The 16,132-nt window shown below is 36.6% G+C and overlaps 1 protein-coding gene across 1 annotated transcript; it reads left to right on the forward strand.

The window, feature by feature from the left end:
- Positions 1-3,773: 3,773 nt before the first annotated feature.
- On the forward strand, positions 3,774-4,148 carry LOC138876384 (uncharacterized). Its single transcript, XM_070155296.1, has one exon. The coding sequence runs from the start codon at positions 3,774-3,776 to the stop codon at positions 4,146-4,148; it is 375 nt and encodes a 124-aa protein (XP_070011397.1).
- The last annotated feature ends 11,984 nt before the right edge of the window (positions 4,149-16,132 follow it).

Below are 16,132 nucleotides of genomic sequence, written 5' to 3' on the forward strand. Positions count from 1 at the left end.
AAATACTATAATAAATATTGTCCTAAATTGCCAAGTGGCTTTAAATTAGCTTGTTACTATATATATATATATTAAAGCAACGAAGTTTGCCTTCTCATTTAGCTAAGTGGCAAGTTATTAGAAATCCAAGTTGCAACCTATTAAAATTACACATGGCAACTTAATTTTATTAAAATGCAAGTTGTAACAGCCAAATTTTTCGGCCTATCAAATAACTGGAGAATTCCAAATGTATAGGCCTCTATTCTGTAAAATTACTATATTTAATAATAAAATATTACTAAATAATCGTACATACGGGATTCCAATCTAAATGGGGAATTCCATTTATAACAAAACTGGGTCACACCCTCCAAAGACAAATAATGCATATCCCATTTTCTTCGCTTCCTCATTAAAGCTGATCTCATTGATTTTCTCTAAATGAATAACGCGTAATATTGGGAATTTCAAAAATCTTAAACATAAGCCTTTTGATCTGTTCCGCAATTTTGTTGGATTGGGATACAGAAGGAGAAGAGGAGACATTCAAATGTGAAATTAATTTGACATTCTTAGAAATTCTGATGATTTTTTCGGTTGTTTTTTCTCATCTTTTTCTCCCGAGAATGACGTTGACGCCATTAAATGCAAGAATACCTTTTAAGTTCCAGCGAAGACAATTTTCAATTGTTGTATCTTTTGCCATGACAATTAATAAAAGTCAAGGCCAGTCATTGTCTCATGTGGGATTATTTTTGAAGAAGCCAGTATTTACTCATGGATAACTATATGTTGCTCTTTCACGCGTGACGAGTAAAAAAGGGTTGAAGATTTTAGTTTATGATGATGATGGCCAAATAACGAATGAAGCTAGAAATGTGGTGTATAAAGAAGTTCTCCGTAATTTGGTTTGAGATGAATCTAGACATGATGGAATTATCAGGTATTTACTATTTTCTTTTCTAATATATATATATATATATATATATATATGTCACTGTTGTTTTGGCAGGGGAAGATGAAACTAGGTTCAGCAACACAACAGAGGATATCAAGATATCTTCATAACTGCAATTTTTGAGTTATTACATTCTGTTAGGGGTTTGAGAAGTACTAGCTCTATGTATAGAAAGTTAATTCAATAGTTTCTCTGGGGAGAACTACCGTGCAACTCCAATGTGTGTTAACTTCTGTTAGCGCTAAGTATAACCAAAATACTTAATCATGTAAATATCTTAAAGCTATGTTGCACTCTCAATTATTTTTGTTGTTCATGTTATTTTACATTGCTAAAAAGACTTCTTTTACTTTTCCCATTATATAAATATGCCCCAAATATTTTCTTTATTATCTGCTTAGTGAAATATTATGTCGGGATTATCTGTTGTTTGTTGTTACTATTATAAGTTTTGATTGAAAAATGGTTGTATTGATATACTTTTTTAATCTTTTACTGGATATGATTGATAATTTAGTTGTTGTGTATAGGTTATGGTTGAAGGTTTTTCTATTTTTGTTGTTAAGATATAGGTTTTGAGTGAAATGCTATTCTGTTTGTAACAGACCACTATGAGGGGTTGGAGGACGTGTGATGTGGAGTTTCAGCCATACTTTGTGCTTGGTGACTTATGAGAGTCTTTTAGAGAATGGAGTGCATATGGAACCAAAATGTGGTTCTTTTGGATTCAAACTACACATATAAGTGGTAAAAAAAATTATATTTTTATATATAGCGCCATAATACCTGGCGCTATACAGTAACAGTAACGGCATCGTTAATGTATAGCGTCAGGTATTGTGGCGCTATACTGTAAAATCTGACACGCCCAGGTATAGCGCCACAATACTCGGCGCTATACATACATCATTAATGTATAGCGTCAGGTATAGTGGCGCTATACATACATATTTTATATCCCCTCCGTCTTCCATGTCGATTCATCCTCCATTATTTTAACGAGTCCGGAACCAAAATGTGGTTCTTTTGAACTCAAACTACACAAATAGGTGGTAAAAAAATTATATTTTTATATATAGCGCCATAATACCTGGCGCTATACAGTAACAGTAACGGCACCGTTAATGTATAGCGCCAGGTATTGTGGCGCTATATTGTAAAATCTGACACGCCCAGGTATAGCGTCACAATACCTAGCGCTATACATACATCATTAATGTATAGCGCAAGGTATAGTAGCACTATACTTCTTTTTCCTGGCCCCATCAATAATTTCTTACTTCAATAATTCAAAAGCGTATAGTGCCAACTTTTGGGGCATTGTACCTATATAAAAAAAAATCCCGGCTAGCCATTTCCTATATAAAGAGGTTAGGATTGTATAGAAATTCATTCAAAAAAAATTTTAACTCTTGTTGAAACGTTTATTGTTCTTAAATTCTCCAGCATTTTTTCATTATGTCTGAAGAGTGTAGAATAAGAGTTCATTATATTGTGGGGGAAGGGGGTAAGGTTGTGATAGAGAATAACTCCATGGGCTACAGTTTACCTGCTCGGTGTCATGTCAATTTGCCACTTACAATAGAGTATGATAAATTGATATCGTTGTTATGCAAAAAACTGAGTGTGAGGAAACGTTCAGTGATACTTAAAGTAACCGGAAGATATCCGTATTCCGTCACTCCGCAAGGGGTTGCTTTTTACTCGGAGTTTAACATCGACGATGATGAAACTTTGAGTGATTTTCTGAGGACTCCGGACGAATGCCGGGAATTTATTGTAATCACAATGTTGGAGATGTACGTGAAGGTCGAAGACGTTCCAAAAAACGAGGTTGTGCGTAGTAGAGATAACCCCCAGTCATCGAGTGGTTATTCTGGAGCAGTTTTTGTCGGACAGGTTCCGAATGAAAGAGTTTTCCTTGATTTAAACTTATCACTGCCGGCGAATGAGCATCGAGAAAATAATTTATACCTTGCTTTCCATAATTCACAAGACGAGTGGTAAACTTCAATTTTCATTTGTGTTAATTATGTATATTTTTGGCGTATTGAATTTGTATTAACGCTCATATATTTAATAGGGGGTACCGGCCGGATATGAATTTTACAAGTGGCCCATCCGGTAGTCATCACTTAATTGAAAACGTCCATCATGAAATTTCATCATATTACAACTTGTAAGTGAAGTGATATAGCCATATGGAAATCATTTATTAATTCAGTAGCTTATATTTTTGTTGGTTGTGCAGTGAAAACGAACAAGTTGAACCACCCGTACTCACTCAATTGACCGAAAACAACGTATTACATCAGGATCTGGCAGATGCACAGAGTGAGGAACAGAACAGTGATTATGATAACAATGCCGATGAAACCAAAGACGAGACACCCTTTTTTCGTGAGGATGGTGATGAGCAGGATGAGGAGGAAGGACCTGATTTGAAGAGAGACCCCCTAGACGAAGAGTGTATGAGTCCGAAGTGCCGTTTTATTCAAGGGAGATTCCTTACATTGATAACTTGCCAACCGTGCTGGATGTGGAAGCTCTCACAAGGGATTTTGATGAAATTCGGACAGCAATGTGGGATGAGTCTAGACCAATGGTGCTTGCAAAGGGGATGCTTTTTCCTGATAAAACGCGCTTAAGCAGGGCTTGTAAAATGCACAACGTAAAAGAGTGTCGTGAGATGCAGGTATGGGAGTCAAGTCCGATGGTATACAAGGTTGTTTGCCGTAGGTGGTTTTGGCCATGTAATTGGATGTTGCGTGCGACCAAGAAGAAGACAGGTATGTGGAAAGTAGGTAAATACATTCTCACTCACACATGCGAAATGGACACATTCAACGGGAATTACTTCAACTTGGATATTGACTTGATTTCTCTTGTACTTATTCCACACATCGAAGCGTCCATAAGGTATACAATCAAAGAGTTCATTACATCAGTCTATCAGGAATATGGCCATACCATTATGAAAAGAAAGGCATTTCTCGGGCGTAAACGAGCGTTTGAAATTGTCTACGGTAATTGGGATAAGTCATTTGCATCTCTGCCAAAGTACATGGCCGCACTGCAACACTTTAACCCCGGGACAGTTATTGAATGGAAGATTGAGCAGAGTCTGGGAACACCAGAATACATATTCAATTACGTGTTCTGGGCGTTTAAGCCAGTAATTGATGGTTTTCGCATTGCCGGCCAGTAATATCCATAGACGGAACTCATGTCTATGGAAAGTACGATATCAAACTATTGATAGTTGTGGTAGTGGATGCTAATGGACAGATATTTCCTCTAGATTTTGTTGTTTATGCCAATGAAAGCAGAGATGTGGACACTGTTTTTGAACCACCTGAAAGAGCACGTTGTCAAACAACGTTTAGGTATTCGTCTAATATCTGATCGGCACGGTAGTATATTTAGTTCTGTGGAGAACTTGCCTGCATGGAAAGAACCTTATGCATACCACTGTTACTGTGTGAGGCACTTTAAGGCCAATTTCCAGAAGGCGCATCCCAACAAGGATCTACATGATTTGATGTGGATGGCAGCAACAGACCACCAACAGCATAAATTCCGGAGGCATATGGATTCTATCAGGCAAGAAGACGAGGCAGCCTATCGTTGGTTAATGCGACATGACCCTGAAAAGTGGACGTTGCATGCGGATTGTGGGAGACGATGGGGAATTCTTACTACAAACGTATCATAGTCCTTCAACGGGTTATTAAAGTTGGCAAGAGGATTGCCTGTCATAGCCATGGTGCGGATGTCGTTCAAGTAGATGGCGGAGAGGTTTGTTGAATGGTTTGCAGCTGTAACGGAATTGATGGAGAGGGGTGTTTAATTTATGCTAGTGCCTATGAAGAGATTTGAGAAATACAGACGGCGAGCACATTGGCATTCATTTTTGCAGTATGATAATGAAAGAGGTATTTTTGAAGTTCGCACCGCTATCCATAATAATTGGGGTAATAATGTACATACTGTAAATGAATCTGTAAGGTTATGCTCCTGTTGGAAATGGTCCATCTACCACATGCCTTGCTCACATGCCATCAAGTGTTTTCAACGTGTTGGTTATGCGGAGACCAACTATGTTGATCAACAATATAGTGTTTCCAAGTACCTAAACACATATAGTGGTCAGTTGCAGCCAGTGGGTGCTGAGCATTATTGGCCTCCGGAACCATTTAAAATGGTGTATAACAAGTCCTATTTGCGTAAAAGACAGGTGCAGAAGAGAACACGTATACGGAACCAAATGGATGTTAGTGACACCGTTTATGCGCGCAAATGTAGTATATGCTCGCAAACAGGACACGACCGTCGTAAATGTCCTTCAGCTGGTTTGGGTGGCAAAACTAATCAAGCTCGTGGTGGGTGTTCTTCTAGTGTACCTAACTACCCATGAGTTGATGTTGTAATAATTAGTTGTTATGTCTATGTTGCAAGATTTATGAAATAAAATTATGCTTGTTAACTATGATTTGTACTTTTCCATTTTACCTATTTAAATAATAATTTAATAAAATTATCTGTATATTTATTATGTGTGTGTTGTCTTGTCGAACTGAAAAAACTGACCAGCTGACATAAAGTTGTCTTGTCAACATCATGATATTTAACACGCAAAGTATAGCGCCATTAGATAGTATGTTATGTGTGCGTTGTCCTGTCGAACTGAAAAAGCTGACCAGCTGACATTAAGTTGTCTTGTCAATATCATGATATTTAACACGCAAAGTATAGCGCCATTAGATAGTACGTTATGTGTGTGTTGTCTCGCCTATAAATAACAGGCTCATTGTAGTTATGTTGTGTGCTCAAAATTTACTAAAAGCAAATATTTTATTAAAAGTAAGGTTTTTTTTACTTAAATCAAATATTACACAAATGGCTCAAGCTCTTCGTCCACCAAAGTGCAACTGTGGAAAAGCATGCTTGATGCAAAATTGTTGGGACGGTGGCGAAGTTGGACGCCGCTACTGGCACTGTATGAACCAGTTTTACAAGGTTCCCGGCGAACCTATTTGTAATTTTCAGGAATGGGTTGATGAACCATGTTATCAGGAATGTTATAGAGAACAACTGCAGTTTCTTCATAATATGTGTTTAAGACAACAGGAACATGAAAAAGAAAGTAATACAATTATTGCAGACTTGAGGGCGAACCTGAAGGAGGTGGGAGAAGAAAAATGAAAAACACAATGGAATTGTGAAGCACAAAGGATCGGAAAAAAAATATAAACTGGAACTTGCGGAGGTGAAGGCGAAACTGAAAGAGGTAGAAGAAGAAAAAGAACAACTGGAAGAACGATTTAAGTGGTTGGAGCGGAGAATAAATAGCAACCGGGGCTAAACATTGGCATGTATGTGTTTAGTGTATTTTTCATATTTCATGTATTTTTATTATGTTGGCCTGTTATGTTTGTGTTTGTGATTGTGTTTGTGTTGTAGTAATGTTTTTCTTGTTTGTTGTACTAAATTTTATTTTAATTGAAGTAGAAGTTAAGTTTAAGTGCTTGTGTTGTACTACATTTTATTTTAATTGAAGTGGAAGTTAAGTTTAAGTGCTTGTGTTTTATTAAATTTTATTTTATGAAACTATCAAACGAATGGAGAACTAAAAAAAGTAATGTGCATATTCGATTAAATATTGTTGTTAATGTATACAAAAATATTATTTACACCATGTCAATGTGTCCCGCATCCGGTGTGTCTCAATGCAGCCGTTGGCCTGAGGCGCATCCCCTCCCGCCCGGGTACTCTATCAGGATCATCATCATCAAGTCGTCTCCTTATAGCCGGATGCGGCGCAGGATGACATGTATCGGTGGTGCTGTCAGCTCCAGTAGAAGGCTACATAATAATATGAAACTTAGTATAGAAAACTACATAACAATTCACAACAATTTATATTGTCTTACCATCATCGTCTCTAGATCCTGAATGTAGTCATTTGTCGCTGCATCGCATGAAGCCTTAAAAGGAAATTAATAAAGTTAAAGAAAATAAATAAGTTACAATTAAAACAAATTCAAATTCAAATTCAATACTAATAAACTCATACCTGCGCATGTGATGTGGAGCCATAACTCAGTCGGCGCACACTATAAAAATCACGGGTCGGTCGATCCTCAACAGTGGTAGACGAGCCTGGGAAGTATCTACCCCAATCCACTCCTTGAATATCCGAGCCCGTGATCAATAATTGACCCGATGGGGTCACCTGCGATGGCACTGGAATGCGATAAATTCCAAGGCTGTAAGACGGCATGTCCGTCTCATGCATGCCACCTGCCATATCAGCAGCAACATCATTAGCAGGAGCCTCAACGCCCCCTTGATAGGGACCACCTCCTCTTCGCCCACGACCACGTCGTCTGGCACCACCAGCTCGTCGGCCACCACCAGCTCGTGGGATACCACGACCTTGATAGTACTGCGCTGGGTCCATATAATCAGCCTCGTGTGCCAAACGCTGATCCGATCGGGCTCGCTGCAGTGTCTGGGCAGCCACATCCATGAATCGACGACTATACTCCTGTATGGCCACAAGATCGTGGACATAACTCTGCATCTGCTGCCCCATATGATAGACGGTATGTAATCCAATCGTTTGCACAAAGTAAAAAATATAAACTACATATTTGGCACTAAATTACAGCTATATAACTAATAATAACAGAAAACATACCAGGGCCTCGTGTCTCCCGACGTATAGGACGTACCGACCGTGTGCCTGATGAACTGGGTTCCCGATAAAAAGTCGGGAAACAGTACGGTACCATGTCATATAACGTTGAATAGGAAAGTGCTGCGGAGGTGGGGTTAAGTCCCCTCGCCTGTCCCAAGTACCCAACTGCTCGTTAAGTTATGCCATAAATGTGTCGTCTGTCCTAGACCGATCATCTCTCTCATAATGTAAAGCATGCCATGCAGGCGGAGTCAGTATAGGTTGCGGCAGGCCAAACTGACGAAATACCCGCTCGGAGGCATGGTGCTCGACAATATCGAGGCATATGAGCGGGACAGAAGCCCTCCAAATATGTCGGTCGAACGTGCAATACGCTGGCAGGGTACCTATCACCTCATCGTTGTACGGCGTCCAGATGAACTATCAAATAAGAACACAAACCGTTAGTATGCACAACACTAAGTTAACCTATAACAAGTAAGTTTAGTTAGATATTCACCTGTGCGTCCTCCAGCAGATCCAACACATCCCTGCAGAGGGGGAGATTATGATGGACATCATACTCTCGTGCAAGAGTACGACGCATAACCCACTTACATGCTAGAGGGAGTTGCGGAATTTCTACATTAGCCGGTAGATGTAGTAGAGGTAGCTGAAACTACAGAAATCGCTCCCAGACCCAAACCTAACATACAAAGTTGACATAAAGTATAAGATTAACTATAACTAGGTAGAATTGTAACTAATGGACATATTATTTGAATATGTTATCACCTGTAGAAGCGACAAAAAGCCACCAACGTCTCTCTGTGTGCCTATGTAAGCCCAGCACATTTGCCTGTACAGATATGAAATGACAGCACCACCCCAGCTGTAGATGGTTGTATCCTCAAACCGGGCAATATGATGTAGAAAACGGAGGCTCACTAGGTTCCTCGAAGTGTTCGGGAACAAGACCCCCCTAAATAGAAGGAGCAACAACAGCCTCGTATATCGATGTACATCCACCTCCGCTGACTCATCGGTGATAGTATGGTGGATCTGCACCAGGTGGTCTCTAATGGGGACCAACTCTATACGATTGGACCCAGACGCTACCGCCTCGTCCTCCGGCATGAAACCCGTGAGCATGTGCAGCATATCCTAATATGCCTGCCGCGAATAATATCTCATGGTCGCAGCCAGTAAAACTGGCAAGCCATCAGCGGATAAACCATATAAAATCTCAGCGTCCTGGAGTGTGATGGTGGCCTCGCCGATGGGCAAATGGAAAGTGTGCGTCTCTGGTCGCCACCGCTCAATCAAGGTCGTGATCAAAGTATAGTCGAGCTGTATCCCGACAATCCTAATAATCCTATATAATCTCATCTCCTCCAGGTAATAGACCACGCGGGGATGTAGAACGCGAGGAGGACTCAAAAACTCCCACAATAGATCCACTATCCTAGCCCGGAAAGTTTGCGTAAGCAACTGTCCGTCCCATATATACTCGGATCTATGCTAGGGCTATAGGGCTAATAGATCCAACGTCCGAGGGGCCGAATGTATAGTCGTGTCCATGTCGTCAAATATAAATTCATATTTTTTAATAACTTAATTGTACAAATATTATATATATTATATATATATATATATATATGGGTTCAGGGCTCGATATTTTGAGGACCAGTGACACCAAACTATCATTAATAATTATGTGTTTTTATTATAATTTAAATTCATATTTTTTAATAACTTAATTGTACAAATTATATATATATATATATATATATATATATATATATATATATATATATATAAATTATGTGTTTTTATTATAATTTAAATTTATATTTTTTAATAACTTAATTGTACAAATTATATATATATAATTATGTGTTTTTATTATAATTTAAATTCATATTTTTTAATAACTTAATTGTACAAATTATATATATATATATATATATATATATATATATATATATATATATATATATATATATATATATATATTATTAACTTAATTGTACAAAGTTTGCATTTTCAATAACCAGTATAAGATATTTAACAAAAGGAATTCTAAGCTAAAATACTACACATTACTATGCTACAAGGCTCTAAATTTTACTACGCTATAAGGGTCTACGTTTTACTACGCTAAAAAGATCTAGATTTTACTACGCCAAAAAATCTAGATTTTACTACACTAAAAAATAATCTAAACTAATCATAAACAACAAATAAATTTAATTGCATATAAAATACAAAACGGCATGAAAACACACATATATAAATCAGGATATTAACAGACAAATTTATTTTACTAATTAATATTTTTTTAGAAAATACTAATATTAAATCCGGATAAATTTAACATGCTAGTTTTGAAAAAAAACACAAACCGAAATAGAACACATACAAATCAAATAATATGCATTATTATAAATGTTTCAACTTAAAATAAATCGAAATACCTCGATTTAGAATTTTCGAAAAGCAAAAAGATTGAAATTTTGACTCCGAAAGTGTGAATCAACAATAACACGAAGCTCTACTCGAATGTGGGATCTATGTTCTTCGAGTTTTATGTGTCGGGGGGACCCAAAATTTTTTTTTTTTTTTTTGAAAAAAAATGGCAGAAACGACTCTGGGGTGGGGGACCAAGAAGAGAGGGGAGTTAAAATAATGGAGGATGAATCGACATGGAAGACGGAGGGGATATAAAATATGTATGTATAGCGCCACTATACCTTGCTCTATACATTAACGGTGTCGTTATTGTTACTGTATAGCGCCAGGTATTATGGCGCTATATATAAAAATGTAATTTTTTTTTACCACCTATTTGTGTAGTTTGAGTCCAAAAGAACCACATTTTGGTTTCAGACTCTTATTTTAACTCCCCTCTCTTCTTGGTCCCCCACCCCATACCCGTTTCTGCCATTTCTTTTATAAAAAAAAAATTGGGTCCCCCCGACACATAAAACTCGAAGAACGTAGATCCCACATTCGAGTAGAGCTTCGTGTTATTGTTGATTCACACTTCCGGAGTCAAAATTTCAATTTTTTGCTTTCCGAAAATTCCAAATTAAGGTATTTCGATTTATTTTAAGTTGAAACATTTATAATAATGCATATTATTTGATTTGTATGTGTTCTATTTCGGTTTGTGTTTTTTTTCGAAACTAGCATGTTAAATTTATCCGGATTTAATATTAGTATTTTCTAAAAAAATATAAATTAGTAAAATAAATTTGTCTGTTAATATCCTGATTTATATATATGTGTTTTCATGCCATTTTGTATTTTATTTGCAATTAAATTTATTTGTGTCGAGTTTTATGTGTCGGGGGGACCCAAAAAAAAATTATAAAAAAATGGCAGAAACGGGTCTGGGGTGGGGGACCTAGAAGAGAGGGGACTTAAAATAATGGAGGATGAATCGACATGGAAGATGAAGGGGATATAAAATATGTATGTATAGCGCCACTATACCTGGCGCTATACATTAATGATGTATGTATAGCGCCAGGTATTGTGGCGCTATACCTGGGCGTGTCAGATTTTACAGTATAGCGCCACAATACCTGGCGCTATACATTAACGGTGTCGTTATTGTTACTGTATAGCACCAGATACTATGGCGTTATATATAAAAATGTAATTTTTTTTTACCATCTATTTATGTAGTTTGAGTTCAAAAGAACCACATTTTGATTCCGGACTCAAGGTGATAGTGTAGTTCAGTATTTATGTACCCTATTTGTCAGGTATTCAGTGGTATGGTGACTCAACAAAGGCTTCAATGAAAACAAGGTATATATATGCATGGTTTATCCTTCCACATTTAGCCTGAACTTAGCTTTTGGTACTCATGGCCCAATCAAATTGCTGGCCGCATCAATTCATGGTCTCAATACCCTACTGAAGATGCTTATTTTGTATTTCTTTGGTTTTCTGTGTACTCCTTAATGCTTATATCAGTTCCACAATTATTATTGTGTTATAAAATAAAGACTATAAAGTAAAGACAAGTATAGAGAGAAACTGATATATTATTCGAATTCAAACTGATGTACATAATGAACTGAAATCTCTTCTATTTATAGAAGAAAGGAAGCTGCTGTGTAAGCTACTACTATACCAGATATGGATAATCTTCTACTGAGAGCAATGTTTATCAATAACGGAGTACTGAAAGGATAAGCTTATTATACCCGGTATGGATAATCTTCTACCGGGGGTAATGTTTATCCATAACCGGGTATCGAAGTGATAAGCTTCTTCAGGAAGCTTATTTCCAATAGAGTACTTAAATAGATAAACATATTTACGGTGGAGTCCCATATGGATAAGCTTCTTCAGGAAGCTTATTTACAACGGAGTACTAAATGAACATCCATAATATAATATATTTATAACACTCCCCCTTGGATGTTCATTAAAAGATAATGTGCCTCATTAAAACCTTACTAGGAAAAACCACGTGGGAAAAAATCCTAGTGAAGGAAAAAGAGTACACATATTTAGTAATACGCATTGCTGGATTGTCACACATTTTACTCCCCCTGAAGAAAACCTTATTTCAAATATTTGAGTCTCCGCATTCCAATCTTGTATACCATATTCTCAAAAATTGATGTTGGTAAAGACAATCTGTTGGATTGTCACTTGAACTAATTTGATGCACATCAATGTCACAATTTTCCTGAAGATCATGTATGTAGAATAATTCTGGTGAAATGTTCTTCGTTCTATCTCCTTTTATAAATCCTCCCTTTAATAGTGCTATGCATGAAACATTGTCTCCGTATAATATTGTGGGTCTTTTATCACATTCCAACCCACATGTTTCTCGAATGAATCACTGATCTCAATCATATGCACTCCCTGCTTGCCGGTTTGAAATCGAGCTTTATGGGTATCGGATAAATAACCTGCATCTGCATTACCAATACGATCTGCACCACTTTTGTTAGCATTAGCAAGATAAATAAGTGCACCATCTACACCGAGATAGAGTATTTCAGGACCAAGGAGCTCCTCATCCTCTTCTAGAGGTTGGAACGGATCCTTATTCACTTCAAGTGATTGAATATTCATTGGTGTACTTAATGGGTACACTTTGTCCATGTAAAAGTATTTTTAAGACCCTCTTGGAGCTCTTCCGGAGTTCCAATAAGATTTATGTCACCAACATAAACAGCAAGTGTAACAAATTTTGATGACATTTTCTTTATAAAAATACATGGACAAATAACATAATTTATGTAACTTTCTTTCAGCAAATATTTACTGAGGCGATTATACCACACGCGCACAGATTGCTTTAAACCGTACAAAGATCTTTATAATTTGATCGAGTACATTTCTCAAGACTTTGAATTATATGCTTCGGGCATTTTCAATCCTTCAAGGATCTTCATATAGATTTAGCCAAATAAGTCATATAGGTTAAGACTTGTATCTAAATGGTATGACATCTTCAAGTGTCTGGACTGCTAGTCCGATCCTCACAATCTTTTATAATATTGTGCACTATATTGTATTAAATATATCGTCGACGGACATTTTGTGTCAGTTCCGAAGCGACATGACTTGTGGAGATCTCATCACTTTCTTTATTTTCAGGTACCTGAACTTTTTTGGGAGTTTCATGAAATGTTATGTCGTGGGCTCTTCTAGAGCTTATTTCCTCCTCATTATGATCATTTTGATCATTAGCTCCTACTATTTTTCAAGGATTGTTACCTTTGGAACCGATTGGTCTACCACGCTTCATGCGTACAGTAAACTCTATCCTTCAGGGACTTTAATTTTAATAGGAGCATTTGCAGCTGAAATATGATATTTAATTTTGGATCAGCAAATGCTTCTGGCATTCGACTTGAATTATCTTCTAAGTGAGGATCATGATAATTCGATTCATATAGCATATTTTTCAACTGTTTATTCCATCCCCCAAATGTTAGAAAAACTAACATATATCCCCAATCATCTTTGGGAAACATATCTTTGTGTATTATGGTAGAGAAATTAATCATATACCACGCAACAAAAGATAGTAAAAATATTTGGTTTCTGATCCTAAACCAATTGTGAAGGGAGGACTTATCATATATTGTTGATCTGATGCATACAAGTGCTGCTATATGCAATTTAGAAAATCTTAGACCAACACATGAAGCTTTGTTCTCATAAGCAATGGTTTAGCCATTAATAGGAGGTATTCAATGCTAAACCAGCTTGGATATAAACCAGCATTATCAAGATGAACTGTCTTGATTTCATAATCTGAAAATTATGCTCTTAATCGAGAAAAGCAATTCCAAATGCCAAACTGCAGGTTGACAATAATTACACATGTAACCATCTCATATATGCACCTATAAGTGGTTCACATGATAGGTGAACGGGCCCATATTCACCTTTTATATATTTCAGAATCAGGGGTCTTAGTCCCAACTTTAGCTGGTATAATCAATTCATTATGAGAACAAGCAACACATGAGAATTCCTGAAGAATCTTCTAGTTCTTTAGTATATGCTTATCTGAATTCTCAAATAGCTCATTTAAAAATGGCAAATGAAAACTTCAAGTTTATCATGTCATGTGCTATCTCTTAGTAAACTTCTGGTTTACTATGGCATAAACTTTTGCTTTAGTAAACTTCTGGTTTACTGTGATACATGATATAGTACAAATTAAAGAATAAGGCGGGTAACTTCTCACATACATATTATTTTACCCCCTATGATTGTGGAAACATGAAGATTATCAATCTTCCAATCATTTGTAGTCTCAATATGATAGCCATTTGTATTAGTAAACTTCAGGTTTACTACAACATATGTTTTGACCATAATCATATAATATGAATGACATATTTGTATATAAGCTCTTCGAGAGCCTTCATTTATTATCCACAATCTAATATTTATCTGGCACTACTGGTGTCATGTATTCTTTAGGCAAACATTTAGCTCTTCAGGAGTTGTTGATACATTTTGTACTATCAAATATTGCTCAGACACTGCTGGTGTCATGAGAGAAAATCACAATCAAATAAACAATGTAAAACAATTGTTTAAGCACACGAAAACTCCTCTTCATAATATTTTTCCACTTCAGGAGGCAATTTCAATTGTGTTACTTCTTCAGGAGCAAATTTAAAATACGAAATATTGAGTATATATTCTCTCAATTATATTAACTCTTCTGGAGGTGAATTGTAATGTATTCACATCAAGAGCGCGTTCATATTTACCCGACTTATTAGTATTGTCATATTCACTTCAGGGAATGGATTAATATTATCAAAAGTTCTCATCCTTCAGGAAATCGAACATAATTATCTGAATGCGCATTAATCACATCAAATTGTGATGCCTCAACTTCTTTTAAAATATTTACTACTTCAGGAGCAAATCGAGGCGTGCATTTAATATAGAGAATATTTATGTAGCTTATCTTCAATTGTAACCATAGAAAGCCTAAATTATCACTTCTGGTGATCATAGGCATATACCACTTCTGGTAGTTAACAAAATATAATTACAATGAGATATATGAAATATAACCACTTCTTGTGGTTGTATATTTCTTGCAAACTCTGCTAGAGTTTAAGTTGATCTAATAATGTTATCCATATTCTTCAAAATGACATAAACAAGATATATTATAGTAAACATCATTATCAAATCATAATTTTTCTTTATGTACAACAATTACATAACCATACTATCTATTACAAATAACAAAAATTAAAATATTTACATTTCTACAGATTCACCACCGATTACATGACTTGTTTCTCCTTCTGGGAGTGCAAGGTAATCAGTTACATCCAAATGCATGAAGTCTAAATTATCTTCAGAAATAAAATTTGCTTCAACATTTTTCTCTGTCTTCTTTAGGGAGGCTTGATAAAGCTCAACCAGGTGCTTTGGCGTACGACAGGTACGTGACCAGTGCCCTTTTTCTCCACATCTATAGCATGCATTTTCTGCATTTGGTGCTTGCACCGCTTCATGCTTTTGTTCCTTCCTTTTCCACTGCTGGTGGTGAGGAGTGTTCTTTGGTGCATTATTATTACCATGATTAGAGTTTCTTTCCCGACCACGACCATGACCACGACTGGGGCCACGACCTTTTCCACGTTTAGCCTGGTGGAAGTTCGTCTCATTCACTTCAGGGAATGGACAAGAACCAGTAGGTCGGCTTTCATGATTTTTCATTAATAGCCCATTATGTTGCTCGGCTATAAGAAGATGTGAGATAAGTTCAGAATACTTTTTAAATCCCATCTCTCGATATTGCTGCTGCAGGAGCATATTCGAGGCATGAAAAGTGGTGAAAGTTTTCTCCAACATATCATGATCAGTAATATTATCACCACATAACTTCAATTGGGAAATAATTCTGAACATAGCAGAATTATACTCACTGATAGATTTAAAATCTTGTAGCCTTAGATGAGTCCAATCATATCGTGCCTGTGGAAGAA

The sequence above is a fragment of the Nicotiana sylvestris genome, chromosome 8 (genome assembly GCF_000393655.2).
Source record: "Nicotiana sylvestris chromosome 8, ASM39365v2, whole genome shotgun sequence".
NCBI lineage: Eukaryota > Viridiplantae > Streptophyta > Magnoliopsida > Solanales > Solanaceae > Nicotiana > Nicotiana sylvestris.